The sequence below is a fragment of the Wyeomyia smithii genome, chromosome 2 (assembly GCF_029784165.1).
Source record: "Wyeomyia smithii strain HCP4-BCI-WySm-NY-G18 chromosome 2, ASM2978416v1, whole genome shotgun sequence".
In the NCBI taxonomy this organism is placed as follows: domain Eukaryota; kingdom Metazoa; phylum Arthropoda; class Insecta; order Diptera; family Culicidae; genus Wyeomyia; species Wyeomyia smithii.
In genome coordinates this window covers 132,840,853-132,858,296 of record NC_073695.1, presented here as the reverse complement: position 1 = coordinate 132,858,296, position 17,444 = coordinate 132,840,853, and the positions used below count along the sequence as shown (strand labels likewise).

The 17,444-nt window shown below is 41.3% G+C and overlaps 1 protein-coding gene across 7 annotated transcripts in view; it reads left to right on the top strand.

The window, feature by feature from the left end:
• Window positions 1-17,444, top strand: part of LOC129724163 (inactive dipeptidyl peptidase 10) — a 1,205,782-nt gene that overhangs the window by 270,015 nt on the left and 918,323 nt on the right. For 6 of the 7 annotated variants that reach the window (XM_055678835.1, XM_055678839.1, XM_055678837.1 and 3 more), the window contains one exon: window positions 8,904-8,978. The exons of the other annotated variant lie outside the window; for it this stretch is intronic. In XM_055678835.1, the coding sequence (XP_055534810.1) occupies window positions 8,904-8,978 (75 nt within the window). The remainder of the gene's footprint in view (window positions 1-8,903; window positions 8,979-17,444) is intronic. 7 annotated transcript variants of the gene reach the window in all.

Genomic DNA, 17,444 nt, shown 5'->3' with positions numbered 1-17,444 from the left:
GCACACGAAGTACCGTATGTGACGGTATTCAATTGATACGGTTTGATTGGAGATGAATTATCTTGTCGCCATAATATTTGCTGCAATGGTCTGTCGTCTGGGTGTACCAAAATCTGGCGGTACATTTTTTCTATGTTTGCTGTCATGACGTAGCGATGCAAACGAAAGTTGAGAACAATAGAGAGAAGAGTGGGTTGCACTGTTGGCCCTGTGAGAAGCAGATCAATGAGCGACAGATTATTGCTGCTTTTGGCAGATCCGTCGAAGACGACTCGAGTTTTAGTTGTTGTGGAATCGGGACGATGGATAGCGTGATGGAGTAAGAAATACTGGGGCAACGCGACGCGATCCGATACCTCCTCCATATGACCAAGTTGCTTATACTCTTCCATGAATTGCATGAATAATCAGAGCGGAGAGCCTCGTCGGATTGAAATCGTCTCTCCAGAGCAGTAAATCGTCGTGCGGCTATTGACCATGTTTCTCCGATGAGTGGAAGCTTTTCTTGACGAACGGAAAGGCGCACTATATAACGTCCTTCAGCAGTTCGACTGTGAATGTTGACAAAGTGAGTTTCGCATTGCTGTTCTTCTAATGTGTAAGACTTGCCTCGATCGAAGTCCTCTACTTCCCAGAGCCTTTTAATTTGTGCATCTAGACTGTCGAGAGTAGACACATGGCATGCTACGGGATGAGCAGTGAAGTTGGAAGGAACTTTACCGGTGACGATATATCCAAGACTTGTCTTCTGAAGCACGGGAAAATTATCATCGAATGATATTTGCCCAGCTCGCAAGAGACAAGAGAAAAGCTCTGCACCAATAATAAGGTCAATGCCCTGGCTGAGATGAAACTGTGGATCAGCAAGCGGTAGATGTTGAGGAATTTTCCAAGCTCTAATGTCGATGCTTCTTGTTGGTAGACTAACAGTCAGTTTTGGCAGTACTAAGCATTCGACACAGTACTCACTGGGTCCCACACGAGAGGCTAATTGAACTGTCACTGCATATCGCACATTTACTAGAGCTTGTCCAATGCCGCCGACCGGAATATTAACCTTTTTACGCTTTAAACCCAGTTGCTGGCAAAACGATTCAGAAACCAAACTTGACTGGGATCCACTGTCCAGCAGTGCACGTGCAAGTTGGAAATGTCCAAATTTATCCTGGACCTTTACGAGAGTGGTGAATAAGAGCACAGTTGAATCACTGTCGATTGATGGTGTGACTGTTTGACAGACGGAGGGAGGAGGTAGGACTGTACCGGACGAAGCAGGAAAGGGCGCGTGTACCGACAACGACGACATCGTTAACCGATCGACCGAGCCGAGCTCGGAATTGCTCATCGCCGCACCGGAGTTTGATTGCATCTTATTGTTGACCAGTTGTTTGTTGAAAGATGGCTGCGTGTGAGATGAAACAGCAGTCGCGATCATGGTAGGAGTAGGCGGAAGGTGAAGCAGCGTTTGATGCTTCTTTTGGCAATATTTGCAGCACCCACTATTGCAATTTTTGCCAATTGCGAAGCTTTTAAGCAATGGATACACAGGTTGGCTCGTCTCACCAGATCTAAGCGTTGAGCAGGTCTTCGAGCTTGAAATAATTCGCATTGAAATAAATAATGGTTTTGTGTACAAACTGCGCATTTTAAGGTTTGCTCCGTTGTCGAGTTGCTAACAAGCGGTCGAGCCTTAGGAGGCTTGACCTCCGTAAAAGAAATAGCAGTTTGCGAAAGCTTGAGTGACTGAAGTGTCCGCGAATGTTCGTGGACAAACTTTAACAAATCTTCGTAGGTGGGGCGTTTTGTTTTATCCCGCTGGTTTTCCCACAACCTTTGTGTGTGATTATCCATTCGACTGAACAGAAGTTCCACCAACACAGAATCCCAATGTTGTGCTTTAGTCTCGAGTGAATCCAAAATTTTCACATGCTTTTCAAATTCATCGGCCAAATGCAATAACTCGTCAGCGGATTCTTTACGAACTGGTGTTGTTGAAAACAGTGCAGAGATATGCTGCTTGATTAGCATAACTTTGTCCTTATAACGCTCGCATATCATACTCCACGCAACGGGATAGCTCGTTGCTGCGGTGGGAAGGGTGCAAATAATTCTAGCTGCATCGCCTTTCAACGATGCTCGCAGGTAATGCAGCTTTTGGATATTCGAAAGAGTAGCATGATCATGAATCATTGCCAAAAACAAATCATGAAATCCGGCCCAATTTGCCGGATTACCATCAAATTCAGGAATTTTCAGCTCGGGTAACCGCACTACAGATGCGGAACTAGCACTTGTCGCTTCAGATACGGTAGCAGGGGGATGAGGATGTGGAACAGTAATGTTTTTTGATGACAGTGATCCCTTTAGACGAAAATACAAAGTTTGATACTCTGCACACGTTTCAAAAAATGTTGGATCACCAGTGCGAAGTGAATCTAGTTCGGTTTCGATGCGCTCTAATTCTTCCATTAGCTTGTCCAGCCGTTCAATGCGAAAGGGAACCTCAGCTGCTTTCGATACGTCAAAATTATCATCAAATTCGCGGATCAATTCGATCGATCCAGTAACATAAGCATGTCTCGCATGTAATTGTTTCAATAGCTTTGCCTTTTTATTTCTGGCAGCAGTTGCCATCTTGTATATCGTCTCTATTTATTAGATATAAAAAGAAAACTGTACCCACCTGCTATGTCCGTACTTAACCTCTCTAGTGCTTGCCAGTAAAAATATGTAGAATTTCGATTTCCAATGTCCAGACATTCGATATCGCAGTGCGATGTCCAATTCAATAATTCCGTGACCCTCGATGGGAAGTCCCTTTATCCAGCCAGTCAGCAAACCTCAATTAAACGTCCGTAGATCCGACCAGTCAGCAGGCCAGAGTGGCACGAAGGATGGCAGTATCCGAAACAGCAGCAGCAGATTTTTTCCGTATACAATTGCCACGGCCAGTGACAAACAGCGAAATATGCACGATCAATTGCACATGTGGTTTGCTAGATCACTCTACTAATACCTATCTCGATACGAGTATAAATTGCACACGCGGCGAGGAATCTTTTTATTTCCAACGATTCGATTTACACGGATTTTCAACTGTGTGAAAGATTTGCGAGACGTGGTCCCGGGTTTCGGCACCATAAAAATGTTTAATAATTTCCGGAATTTGTCCGGCCAATGATATCACCGTGGGTGAAATGAATAAGGTTTCTGGAACCTTAGGGCATCTTCAGCGGTGGTCTATTTTTGAAACAACTTTATACTAGATTTACACCAGCGAAACCTGAATAGACCAACTTTTCGTTCTCCGCACCGGTGTTGTATATCTTGTTGTTTTAAACCGCTGACATCTGTCACACTGTCAACAATTCAATACCCCATGCTATCAGTTAATGAGACTTGCTATAATAAAAAACACTCAATATTTACCAAACGGAAAATCGATAATTTTTACGCTCATTAAGCGATTACTTTGGCAAGACACTTCATATCCACAAGACTTTGTGGATTTGACGGTTTGACCCGAGCGTCAGTGACATTTCTCAGCATGGATTGGTATGATCGAAAATTCCTGCTACAAGTAGGGTTTCGGAGGATAGCGAAAAATTTTTGATCGCGTAGGAGTTCATCTTCCGTTTTCGTCTCATCAATCTTTCAAAATCTTGCAGTTCCTAAAACTTGGTTTGGGTTTTGAGGATATTGGATGGCATTGCGCAGCTTGATTCGAACAATTTTCGCTATTTTCGAGTAGGTCACATACTGCCAGTTATGCTTCAAACTTAAAAGGAGCAGTCATTGTCATTTGTCCTGCGGCTTATCTTACCCGCAAAGTCAAAAAATACGAAAAACGAAACATAACGCCCCCAGCGATCATTTAGTTTTGTTCGAGTTGCTCGAAACAAAATGCTCAATGTCACCCCAGCATTTTGAACGTTTTCAGTTCAGTGTCTTCGAGGAAAATTTTTCTGGCCTCTTAAGTTCTCCTCTAGTCCCAATACAATTAAGGCGAATAGCCAACATATTTGTCATCCTGGTGGCTGATGGTTGCAAACCAAGTAGTTGAGCCTACGGTTATGGTCTTCCAGAATTCCCTCTTTTGCTGGTCGGTTTCCTTGAAGCCAAAAACGACAAACCTGTTCATTCTCTTCTTCAGAAAAGCCACAAAAATGAATTGTGAATTGTCATAAAAAATCTTTGTTATGTTTATTCCCCAACACTCGCAAAACGCTTATATGGAAATAGCTAGAAATGAGGTATTCAATTAAAATATGACATTTTACCCACCTATTGGTAGCGTACAAAAGGTTTTAGAACGATCTATTCCTTGTTCCAAAAAGTGACAAAAATAGACCAAAACGTATACCAGTTGCAATTTTTTTCAATTTAGATCTGGTATAAAACAAAATTTACACCACCGGTGCAGCAGTGAATTTGAGTTTGTTCCAAAAAAATAAAACAAAACAACGATTTGGACCACCGCTGAAGATGCCCTTAGAGGTTTTCTTTTTAATATAATGCGAATAGTTTGATAGTTAGGAATAAACTGATGTATAATTGATCTTTCAAATTGGTTTTGTTTACTTGTAATGTATATGTGTGAGTATGCGTTCATCTATTTCCTTAAATTTTATTGCGTTTAGGATAATTGTGGATTAAGAGTAAGTATTGTAAGTATCAATGTATATAATATCAGGTATGTTATAATTTGTTTCTGTAATTGGCGTTTGGCGAGTGAACATTGTGCAAGTTACAATAAGGTGAATAGACTTTCATTCATGTTTTGACCATAGCAAAAGATCCCTTCTGCTGTGCTTTAGTCAGGCGAAACATTTGGTTCCCTTGACAGAGGACCGCGAACGGCTCTATCAACACACTATGTAGCAACAGATTATGCCATAGGTGACAAAGAACTTCGCGCAGCCTTCTGCTGTGCCACAGGCAAACAAACTCGACTAAAATAAACAAGTTTTGTGTTGTAAACAAAACGCCGTCGTACTTTAGCAGTACTAGATTAGGTTAAGAGCTTAGTAAGTTGTACGAAAATAAAGTCAGTTAGTCCACGTTAATCTTGTGGTTTGATTCCGCGCCAAATGCGCGTACAGGGATACTTAGTAGAAGAATTCCCTGGTAGGTTATACCCTACATGGGTGCCACCGTTGTCTGCACCTCAATCGTGTACATCCGAGCTATTTCGGACCCAGTCTCTGTATTGCCTGATTGAGATGCATAATTCGTTGATGATGGTTTCGACTCAGGTTCCCATTCGAACTTGACACCCCCCTTGCGTTTTACCATAATTAATCGATCACGGTCAATCACATCCTCACCCAAAATAACAGCTGTATCTTGGACCCACGATGGAACGATCTGTAATTTTATTGGTAAAACTATGCCATCGATTTTCAATTTCGCGCAAACTTTGGCCACCACATTGACTTCTTTTTTGTCAAATCCCCTCAACACTTTTTGGCCCGGTTTCACAACACCGACATTTTCTGCAAACTTTTCCTGTATAGTAGAAATACGGCCTCCAGTATCAATCAGAGCTTTCATTGCTACTCCATCTACTAATACATTTTAAACAAACACACTTTTCTGATCCACCACTCTCATAGGCTTCGCAGTTTAATCTTTCCCCTCGTGTTTCATACCCGCTACCGCACAATCTCTTTTCATGTGTCCCTCTTTTTTGCACCAGTGGCACTTAACCGTCGGACAATTTCGAGCCTTATGGCCCACTTTCCGACACTGAAAACACACTTCTGAGGTTAAATCGTTTTTCTTAAATTCACCTTCACTCGTACTTGGACCAGGATCGGTACTTTTTCTCTCAGTTACGGTATCGACATCATCGATCCACCGCATCACGTCTAATAGTTTTTGCACTGTAGTCACCTTTCCTATAGCAATTCCCGATTTTGTTAATATATTGCCGCAGTCCACTAACAACGTAAGTGATTGTTGTTTCTTCGTCGAATCCACCCTTGCTGCCTAACGCCACCATTTCATATACATACTCCTCAACCGCTTCTCCCGCCTTCCACTTCCGGGATGACATCAAATTATGGTAATACACAGGATTTTTGCGCGACGGAAAACTTTGTACTATTTCTTTTTTAAACGTAACCCAATCCTTCGTAGCAGCTGGGCAACTTTCCAGCCACAATTTCGCACACCCTCCCAGATTAAATATTGCACAATGCCGCCTGGTTGGGCTCGACCAACCATATACGTTGCCTGTTGAATCTATCAACTGAACCCAGGCCTCGGATGACAGGCATGTAGGTACCTTTGGATCAAACGTCGACACATACTCCTTTAACTCCCTATAGTCAGGCACATGGTTAGCTCCCACCTCAGAGTTTCGCTTCGCTCGTTCGAGTTCCAAAGTCAGTGACTCAATTTTAGCTCTAAGTTGCTCTTCCATCTTCAACTTCGCGGCTCTTTTATTGGCTTTGGAGCGATCAACTACGTTCGATAAGAGTAACTCACTCTCGGTCGTCCCAGGTATGTCCAGTGGGTGTTCTGAAATTTCTAAGCTCAAACGACCGTGTGCTTCTTCATAGGCAGTGTCGCTTTTCGAACAACTCATAACACATACTACCGACGGACCAGCTTCGCCCCACGACGATGGGCACGAGGAACGGATGATCTCACAAATCTAAAAGCTCTGCTGAATTCTTACTCCCGTAGGTAATCGACTAGAATCGCTTCCCGACGATGAAACGTTCTCTCTCCGACGAGGCCAGCTTTTTCTCGGCCACAGTATGATCCAAGACCACGCGCGATCAGCTAAAGCTTGCAGGTCTTTTGTGTCCCTTATTCAGCACTTCAGACCAAATTATCTTTTATATGCGGATTAATTCGTTCACCACGTGGCAATACCGTTTTCCACGTAATCAATATACTTTTTTAGGTATCAGCACTCATTAGACTTCACTTCTCGATCACGTTCCGTCAACTAATTCTATTGGTTTTCCCTTCAGCAATTTTTGTAGCTACACGTTTTTAGACCGAATCTGTGTCAAAAATAACACCTCCCGCATCACCACACAATTTTTGTGCATTAACTCAGCGATCTTCCTGCAGGGAATCTTTCGCTATACTCTCCGCTGTCTAGGTTACTCACTATTCTAGCACATCCACCACTGATTTCTATCCTATCTACAGGATGTAAGGAATAGAAAAACGTCCAAAATTCACAGGCTTTCGGATTGCCACAACTTCTCATGCGGGAGGATTTATCACGACTAAAACTAATTTTATTTCCTAAGGCTCAAGTATAAAAGATATGATTTTGTGCTTGGTATAATAAGTGTTATACAAATATGTACCGTGGGTTCTTCCCGTTTGGTATAATAATCATTACACTTTTTTTTTTTATTCTCGTTTATTTTCCGTCGGTCTAGTTCCGCCACTGTTGTGGCCAATCACCGACGCCCAGGGAGGCGACTCCACACCCAGGACCCTAACTCACGACCCGTTTATTAACGGACCGGCGCCAACGGCTTTACTTCCTCATGCGATGGAAGGCGTGATCCCAGAGATTTTTCGCCTCAGAAAATCTCCCGGTGTCGGCTAGGATTGAGTCTAGACCAGTTGGGTTGGTTGTGAGTGGATCACGCCACCTCACAACCATCGACACCTATGTCGGCGGTGGGATTCGAACCCAGGCGTCGAGCGTGGTTGACGGAGACGTTACCAACCACACTAGGCCCCCGCTCAATCATTACACTTGTTAACGTTAAAAACAAATTTATTACTTTGCGTTTCAACAGGTAGTCTTTTAAAAAGATTGCCTGTTGAAAGCGAAAAAAAAATTTCAATATCTCTCGGTAGTCTAAGATTTAGCCTTGAGCTGTTGGTAAAATGCGACCGTACTGTAGGACAGTTCAAGTCGATCTGCCCTATGGGAGTTTATTTCTGTAACTGAGAGAGTGGTCTCTTCACGCACACTGTGTATAACGACTTATTATATCTACAGCGACGCAAGAGATGAGACATTTTAGTTGGTGGCCTAACCCCGCTAAACGCGTATCATGAAAAAGCTCCGTTGTGCTAATTTTACTTTACTAACTTATTTCATTTTTGTCAAATGACTTACATTTTAAATTCAGTAAAGCGGGCAATTTAAGTAGTTTGCGAGAATGCGAAAATGAACGGGAATAGAAGGTGTGATTTTGGGTTTAGAAAAAATTTCCCTCGTCCAGACGGGACTCAAACCCGCAATTTCCGTTGTCTTCGGCAAGGTGTTTTGGCCAATTAAGCTACTGGGAAAGGTATAACTCACCCAAACCAAAGTCGGATCACCCTCTACTATTGTGTTCCCGTATCTCAGCACGCCACGATGAATTGCACACACTGCCCTGTGGGAGTTTATTTCTGTAACTGAGAGAGTGGTCTCTTCACGCACACTGTGTATAACGACTTATTATATCTACAGTGACGCAAGCGATGAGACTTTGGTTTAGAGTGAGTTTTACATATCCAATAGTTTGATTGGCTAAAACACCTTGCCGGAGACAACGGAGATTGCGGGTTCGAGTCCCGTCTGGACGAGGGAAATTTTTTTCTAAGCCTAAAGTCACACTTTCTATTCGCGTTCATTTTCGCATTATCGCAAACTACATATATTTTTTTGTTATTTGCGCTCCACACGAATCTTTCCGGATATTTACCTGACGAAATAAATAAATTAATTTGCTTACTTTACCACAAAGCAAGGAATACAGTAGTAATTGTTATTAAATCTTTTCGATTTTAACTTACACGTGTCAAGTTAAAATTTTTTTCTAACTATTTTCCACTTTTGAAAAGTAACTGTTTATAGAAACTACATACAATAAACAATATGTAAGTTCTCTATGATGTTAAATATTTCAATGCACCATTTTTATTTTCAGCGCCAGATTAATGTGATGGGATATCAGTGCTCTCATGATTTGCGATATGTATTATTTAGGCACAACGTGAAACAGGTAGCTATTTATTGTTCTTTGTTGCAATTACTACACGTAGTAGTTAAAGGCCGTTTTATGACGTAGGACTACGTATTACTGTAGCAGAGTGGCATACCGTGGAAAATGTAACGAAAATGTGCTTTCTTTAATATAAAACGTATATATTGGGTTTATAAACACTAATATATTGGGTGAGGTTTTTCTTGTATCAGCTCATGACCACAGCTACCATTAGTTAGATATATTGTGGTAGAATTGGGTCTGGTTATTACTACTATTATTATTATTCGTATTGAATATTGAGAATAGGTTATGTTTCCATTTAATTTCACTATAAAAAATTGAATATCCTTTAATCGAATACCGTCCGCAGATACGTATTTCGGTTGCTACATATAACCATCAGCAGTGCTTATGTGAACTGTTGAAGAGCATAACTGAGAAACCCCCTTTTATATGCGTGTAGGTAAAAAATAGGTAGAGCGAATGTTAGGATGACAGAAAGATGAAAAATTCTTAAATTGAAGTTAGGTAGTCATATTGTTTGTTGTCCTGTAGTGGATCTAGGGTTTTTAGGTAGGATTTTGAAAAGCCATGAAAAATGATTACCTACGTCTTTATTGAGCAGTGTGGATGGATGTTGTTTGTAGATTTCTAAACTTTCAGGTACGTCAAATTTCCATAAATTATTAACGGGCGAAGCAGGTGAACGTTATCCGAAGTTAGTGGATGTCCCTCATTAAAGATATGTTCAGCCACTTTTTATTTGAAAAGTTGTGGTGGAACATTTTCGGAAACTTTGCATGCTTTGCTAACTTCTGCCACATGCTCTTTAAAACGGATTCCCAGGTTTCTTTTGGTTTTCCCAAAATAAACCTTGTTGCAGTGGCAACAAGCAACTTTATAAACCCCTGCTTTATTTAATCCATCAATTGAGTCCTTAGTGGAGCCCAATATTGTTTTGAGTTGAGTATTCCTACCAGTGTAGACGATATCCATGCCAAATCTTTTGAATTTTGAGTGAAGTTGACGTGTTAAGGCCCCATCATATTCCACCGCTATTTTTTTCAGGTCTTCTGTAATTGGGGTGCGTGTTGTAAAAGATTCTCTAAATTGAACTCGCTTCTTTTTGTTTACAATGGCTTGAATGGTGCACTCACTATGACCGTTTACTCTTGCAACTTCGAAAATGTATTCCAATTCCTTTTTCCTGGCTTTTTTACTGAGGGGTAGGGTTTCCATCCGATGTATCATGTGGTGGAAGGATGCCATTTTATGCTGGAAGGAATGACTAGAAGTGGTGCGTATTACCCGTTTTGTGTTCGTGGGCTTCCTGAAAATCTTAATTTCTAAGTCCTTAGCAATATTGGGCTTTACTAAGGACTCAATTGATGGATTAAATAAAGCAGGGGTTTATAAAGTTGCTTGTTGTCACTGCAACAAGGTTTATATTGGGCAAACCAAAAGAAACCTGGGAATCCGTTTTGAAGAGCATGTGACAGAAGTTACCAAAGCATGCAAAGTTTACTTAAATGATCCACCACATCTTTTCAAATCAAAAGTGGCTGAACATATCTTCTCGCCCCGTTGATAATTTATGAGAATTGGACGTATCTGAAAGTTTAGAAATCTAAAAACAACATCCATCCACACTGCTCAATAAAGACGTAGGTAATCTTTTTTCATAGCTTTTCAAAATCCTACCTAAAAACCCTAGATTCGGTACAGGACAAAAACAACCACAACATATGACTACCTAACTTCAATTTAGGAATTTTTCGTCTTTCTGTCATCCTAACTTTTGCTCTACCTACGTTCTACCTACACGCATATAAAAAAGGGATTGTTCAGTTATGCTCTTCAACAGTCCACATAAGCACTGATGATGGTTGTATGTAGCAACCGAAATACGTATCTGCGGACGGTCCGATCTGGATCAAAAATTTCAAAATGAGGAATCTTTTTTCATAATTAGAGCACACACAGAGCGAAAACATCCATGTTAGATTGTATTTTTGGCTGTTTTGCAGGAACTGAAAGTCGCAATTTCGGATTGCAAAATGACCTCTTTTGGAAATATTGAGATTATTGGCCAAATACCACGCTATTGAGTAATTCCACAAAACAACGGACAACCAATTTAATCGACCATTTTTGATTTGGCTGAAACTTTGCATAGATGTTTCTATGAACAACGGATGCAATTTGTGCTATTGGTTTAATTTTTTGGAACACGACTCATTTTTGGGAAACTATTTAAAAATGCTATTTTGGGAAGGTACTTTTTTAATTCTCGCTTATTTACCGTCGGTCTAGTTCCGCCACTGTTGTTTTGCCAATCACCGACGCCCGGGGAGGCGACTCCACCCACTCCACCCGTTGATTAACGGACGGCGGGATTACTAATATTTTTTAGAGCCAAAACGGTCTGTTTGATCGGTACGACGGCAAAGTTGTAGATTTAAATTTTCTCTTTCCGAAAAAAATATACACTCTAAAAAAATATTTTTCAAACTACAAATGATTACCTAAACAGCCAAAACGGTTAGTTTGATTGGCATACTGTCTTTGGCAAAGTTGTAGATAATAATTTTGTCCTCCAATAAATAATCTACCTTGTGAAAAAATTTTTTTTTCAGAATATAATAACTTATTTTCCTGATTTCACCACGATCAAACCGGTTTAGGTAATCTTTTGTAGTTTATATATAAAAAATAGATTTATAAAAAACGAGTTATTTAGATAATTACCTTTTAAATTTTCATTTCAAAAACAATTTTTTTTCTAGTCTATATAGTTGCAAAGACAAAATTGTAGACGTCACACCGATCGAACAAACCGTTTTGGCCCAACAAATATTTGTAAAGGTTTCAGCCAATTAAAAAATGACAATTAAAAAAAAAGTATTAAAACTGGGACATTTTTTGTGGAACTGCTCTATTTTTCTGATATCTTAAAAAAAATTCTGACCTCTCATCATCATGTTCCTGAAAATACCAATATTGAATGTTATTTGCCCATCCTGGGCTGTTTGCCAGAAACTGGAAGTTTTTTTTTTCCTGTTGGGTACATTTTCCACTGCGACCAGTTATTTGATCTATTGTGGCGGGCCCCGTTTGATGTAAGCCTCATCAGGGTGTCCTACCACTATTTGATTGAATGGTTTCCACTTGCTGATTATAGGCATCGTCCCAATAAGGTATTATTGAACGAATAAAGTTCACTGCCTTATTTGGAGAAGTCATCCAAACATCTAACGGTTGTAATATATTTATTATAGTAACCGGAAGTTACTATAACAGAATCAAAAAAATTTCTATACGAAAATGGTCGTTGATGTCCAAGCGCCACGTCTAACGAGAAGCGGAAGTTTTCTGATTACTTGAAGTTTCATAACTTAATTCAGGGAACTACGTAAAAATTAAAAAATCATGATTATTTAAGCTCAATTCGGCTTCTAATTGTTATTTAAACAGATGAAATGTGGGCTTTTCTCCAGCTGAAAGTTTCATTATGCGCAAAGTTTGAGTAGAAGTGAAAAAATATGAATCCTGTTTATGATACTATTTACGAAACTATGAAAACATCAAAAATGAAACATTTTTATGCTTGATTCGCATAGAATCAAAATATGTTTCTCTTTGCAAGGAAATATAGACAGATGTTAAAGGAACATGTTTGAGTGAAAGAAAATATAACCACGATATGTGCAATGTCTCCAGCAACGGGATTTGTGGAACTTCGTGTGGACATTTGAATCAAATAATCTGATGTGATAGAAAGGATTATCAATTTTAGGGCAATTTTTTTTTTCTTCACATAACATTTATTTGACACGGCACAAATACAATTTAATGTTTAACGGCGCCAATTATATCTGAAGACTTAAAAACTAAAGCAAATTTTTTATCCTCGCTGCCGACTACGAGCTGAAATTAAGTCTAACTTAAAACTAGCATGGAATTTCCAATCTGTGTTTTGTTGTTCAATGGTCGTCTGATAATCGTCGAATGGCATGTATGGATTCGTACTGCTGAGCCACGATGTCGTGAGTTGGGACAGAGGCTCGTAGTCCTTGGGTCCTGGTTCTATTGTGCGGGGTCTGGTTGCTGGTTTTGTGCTTAAGGTTCAAACGTGTTCTTGTCGTTTTGTTGGGTGTAGACGGAGGGGAACGGGACTAGACTGGGGCATGGATGGATTTAAGGAAAACGTATATAAGGGTCATGTAGGGTAGGTCACGGCTCGCCAAGACATCACGAACAGGAACAGCTGGCCGTCTACCTCCGGCCTGAAGGGAAGCTACAAGTTTAGACCTGGCGTCACGGTGAGCAGGGCATGACCAAACAACGTGCTCTATGTCGTGATAACCTTCACCACAGGCACAGATACCGCTTTCTTCGAGCCCAATACGACGGAGATTCGTGTCAAATCTATAGTGGTTGGATATAAAGCACTCAGATGTTCCCGTATTTTCCCCAGGAAATACGGAGAGTGCTTAACATCTTTCATCGATCGGAGAGCCTCAATGGAACTGAGACTGTCCGTAAAGATGAAATAATGGTCCGTGGGCATTTTTTCGATAATCCCTAGGGTGTACTGAATTGCAGCTAATTCTGCGACGTAAACAGAAGCAGGATTATCGAGCTTATAGGAAACGGTTAAATTGTTATTGAAGATACCGAAGCCAGTGAACCCATCCAGAAGTGATCCGTCAGTGTAGAACATATTGTCGCAGTTGATGTTTCGATATTTATTGGAAAAAAATTTAGGGATCTGCTGCACGCGTAAATGATCCGGGATTCCACGAATTTCTTCTATCATGGATGTATCGAAGAACACAGTAGAATCAGAAGTATTTAATAAGTTGACACGATATGGAATATTCGGAGAAGGGTTAATATTCTGAGACATGTGATTGAAATACAATGTCATAAAACGGGTTTGAGAATTGAGTTCGATTAACCTTTCAAAACTATCAATCACAGGACGGTTCAAGACCTCACATTTAATGAGAATACGAGAAGAGAGGCTCCAAAAGCGGTTTTTCAATGGTAGAACTAGCTAAGACCTCCAGACTCATCGTATGGGTCGACTGCATGCATCCTAAAGCGATACGCAAACAACGATATTGTATTCGCCCCAGTTTGATCAAATGTGTGTTTGCTGCGAAGCGGAAGCAGAAACAACCGTATTCAATTACAGACAATATCGTTGTTTGGTAAAGCCTTATAAGGTCTCTTGGGTGGGCTCCCCACCATTGTCCGGTTATTGTACGAAGAAAATTCACTCTTTGTTGACATTTTTTCATCAGATACCTCACGTGACAACCTCAGGTGCCTTTAGAGTTGAACCAGACACCAAGATATTTGTGTACCAAAACCTGAGAAATCGTTTTACCCATTAACTGTGTTTGAAGCTGAGCAGGTTCATGCTTCCTAGAAAAAACTACTATCTCAGTCTTCTCCGGAGAGAATTCGATACCTAGCTGTAAAGCCCAAGCAGACAAATTGTCCAAGGTATCTTGCAATGGTCCTTGCAAATCGGCAGCTTTGGCTCCTGTAACAGAGATTACACTGTCGTCTGCAAGTTGTCTTATCGTGCATGAATTTGCCAGACATTCGTCGATGTCATTTACATAAAAGTTGTAAAGTAGGGGGCTTAAACATGAGCCCTGGGGAAGACCCATGTAGCTTATGCGAAAAGTTGCCAAATCGCCATGCGTAAAATGCATGTGCTTTTCGGACAACAAACTGTGCAAAAAATTGTTCAAAATTGGAGAAAATCCTTGTCGGTGAAGTTTACCCGAAAGAATGTCAATAGAAACGGAATCAAAAGCCCCCTTAATGTCCAAGAACGCAGACGCCATTTGTTATTTGCGAGCATACGCCAACTGAATATCTGTTGAAAGCAACGCAAGACAATCATTCGTCCCTTTGGCACGGCGGAAGCCAAATTGAGTATCTGATAGTAGACCATTTGATTCGACCCAATGGTCTAAACGACGGAGTATCATTTTTTCCATCAATTTCCGGATACAGGATAGCATTGCAATCGGCCTATAAGAGTTGTGATCAGAAGCTGGTTTCCCTGGTTTTTGGATGGCGATCACCTTCACTTGCCTCCAATCCTGCGGTACAATGTTTTGCTCCAGGAACTTATTGAACAAGTTCAACAAGCGCCTCTTGGCATTGCCGGGTAGATTCTTCAACAAGTTGAATTTGATTCTATCTAATCCAGGCGCGTTATTGTTACAGGACAGGAGGGCAACTGAAAATTCTGCCATCGTAAAAGGTGATTCTATCGCGTCGTGGCCCGGAGACGCATCGCGAACAATATTTTGCTCAGGAACAGAGTCCGGACATACTTTCCTGGCAAAATCAAATATCCACCTACTTGAAGACTCCTCGCTTTCGTTGACCGTTACGCGATTCCGCATTCTTCGGGCTGTGTTCCAAAGAGTGCTCATCTTCGTCTCGTTCACGAACCGACGCCAATATCCGCGTTTCTTTGCTTTAGCCAAGCTTTTAAGCTTGGTATCAAGCTCCGAATACCGTAAATAGTCGCCAGGTATACCTCCCTTCTGGTAGGCCAAAAACGCGTCGGATCTTTGCGTGTAGACATCGGAGCACTCTTGGTCCCACCACGGAGTGGGAGGCCGTTCTTTAATCGTTACGCCGGGATATTTCTTCGTTTGGGCTTGCAACGCGGCGTCGAGAATCAAGCCCGCGAGGAGGTTGTATTCTTCAAGTGGAGGATGATGTTGAATCGAATCGACCGCTTTTGAAATCATTTCCTCGTATAACTTCCAATCGACATTCCATGTGAGGTCATACGGAATGTCAACTGGTCGCATGCGAGTTGACCCGTTATTAATTGAAATAAGAATAGGCAAATGGTCGCTACCGTGAGGATCGAGGATTACCTTCCATGTGCAATCCAACCGTAGCGACGTCGAACATAAGGATAGATCCAAAGCGCTTGGGCGCGCTGGAGGTTTCGGGATACGTGTCATTTCGCCATTGTTTAAAATAGTCATGTCGAAGTCATCGTAAAGGTTATAGATTAAAGAGGAGCGGTTATCATTGTAAGCCACGCCATGAGAGTTGAAGTCTCCCAAAATCAAACGTGGTGAGGGAAGAAGTTCTATTAAATCAAAGAGCAGCCGATGCCCAACCTGTGCTCTGGGAGGAATATATATTGAGGCAATACAAAAGAATAGCACTTTTTAATCCCTAAAAGTACTCCTCCATATGGGGTGTCTCGATCAAGGCGAATAATATTAAAATCATGGAAGTTGAGATCAATATTTGAAGTAAGCCAAGTTTCACAAAGGGAAAATGCATCGCATTTGTTTTTATTTATCAAAACTTTAAACGAATCAATTTTTGGTAAAATACTTATACAATTCCACTGTAAGACAGAGATAGAATCCTTCATATACGCAGTTGAATTAGGCATCGAAGGATACAATCGCTGCATGGAGGGGCCATTGGGCAGTCAACTGCTTCAAAAATGATCTAACTGTTGGGAGGAGCGCTGTAAGAAAGTTTTTAATTGGATCAGGTATATTGAAATTTTCGAAAATCCAGTCCACAATATTAGAAAAATTCACCAATCCAGCATTTGTTTTGTCAACTGGATGTGCAAAAGGAGCAACTGGGGTTTTAGATGTTCCTGGAAGTACTGGGAACTCCTTCTGAGACTTTATATTGCCAAGCCCAGGAGGGGTTTGCTTCGGTTTTTCCGTAGCACCTTTAGTTTTGGTTGTACTGTTCTTTCCGCTTTGGGAAACCTTAGGACCTTTTCTGGGAAGCTTAGGGGAGGAAAGATTTTTCCTCTTTCTAGACTCCCCAAGATTGGCAAAAGAAGTTCCCTCTAGTGGTTCGTCAGAGTCGGTTTCATCTGAAGACAACAGATCAAAGGGGTTCGCTGTTATGGTAGAAGTGGTCGTGGTCTTCTTGAGCATATCAGCGTAAGAACGCTTCGAACGCTCTTTGAGAGACCGTTTCAATTTATCCTTGCGCTGCATGTACACCGCGCATGTGGAGAGCTCATGCTGATTCTCCCCGCAGTGGATACATTTTTCAGCATTCGCACTACAGGAATCGTCGGCATGGTTCTCTCCACACTTACCGCACCGTGCCTTATTGCAACAGTAGGCGGCTGTGTGACCTATTTGCTTGCAATTGGTGCAGTTCATTAACTGGGGTACAAAGAAGCGCACAGGAAGACGAACCCGGTGGATCAAGACGTGGCTCGGCAATGCAGACCCGGCGAACGTGACACGAAACGAGTCTGACGGAGTGTATACTTTTTTGTCGCCGACGAGCGACACAGATCGCAGTTGTTTAACCTCTAATACCTTAACCTCAGGAAGGCTGCTGTTTTTAAAGCAGCCTACAGCATCCTTCAAGAGGCACTCGACGGACAAACTCGGATCGGTCACGACGCCGTCGATCTCCACGCCTCGGGCCGGTATGTAT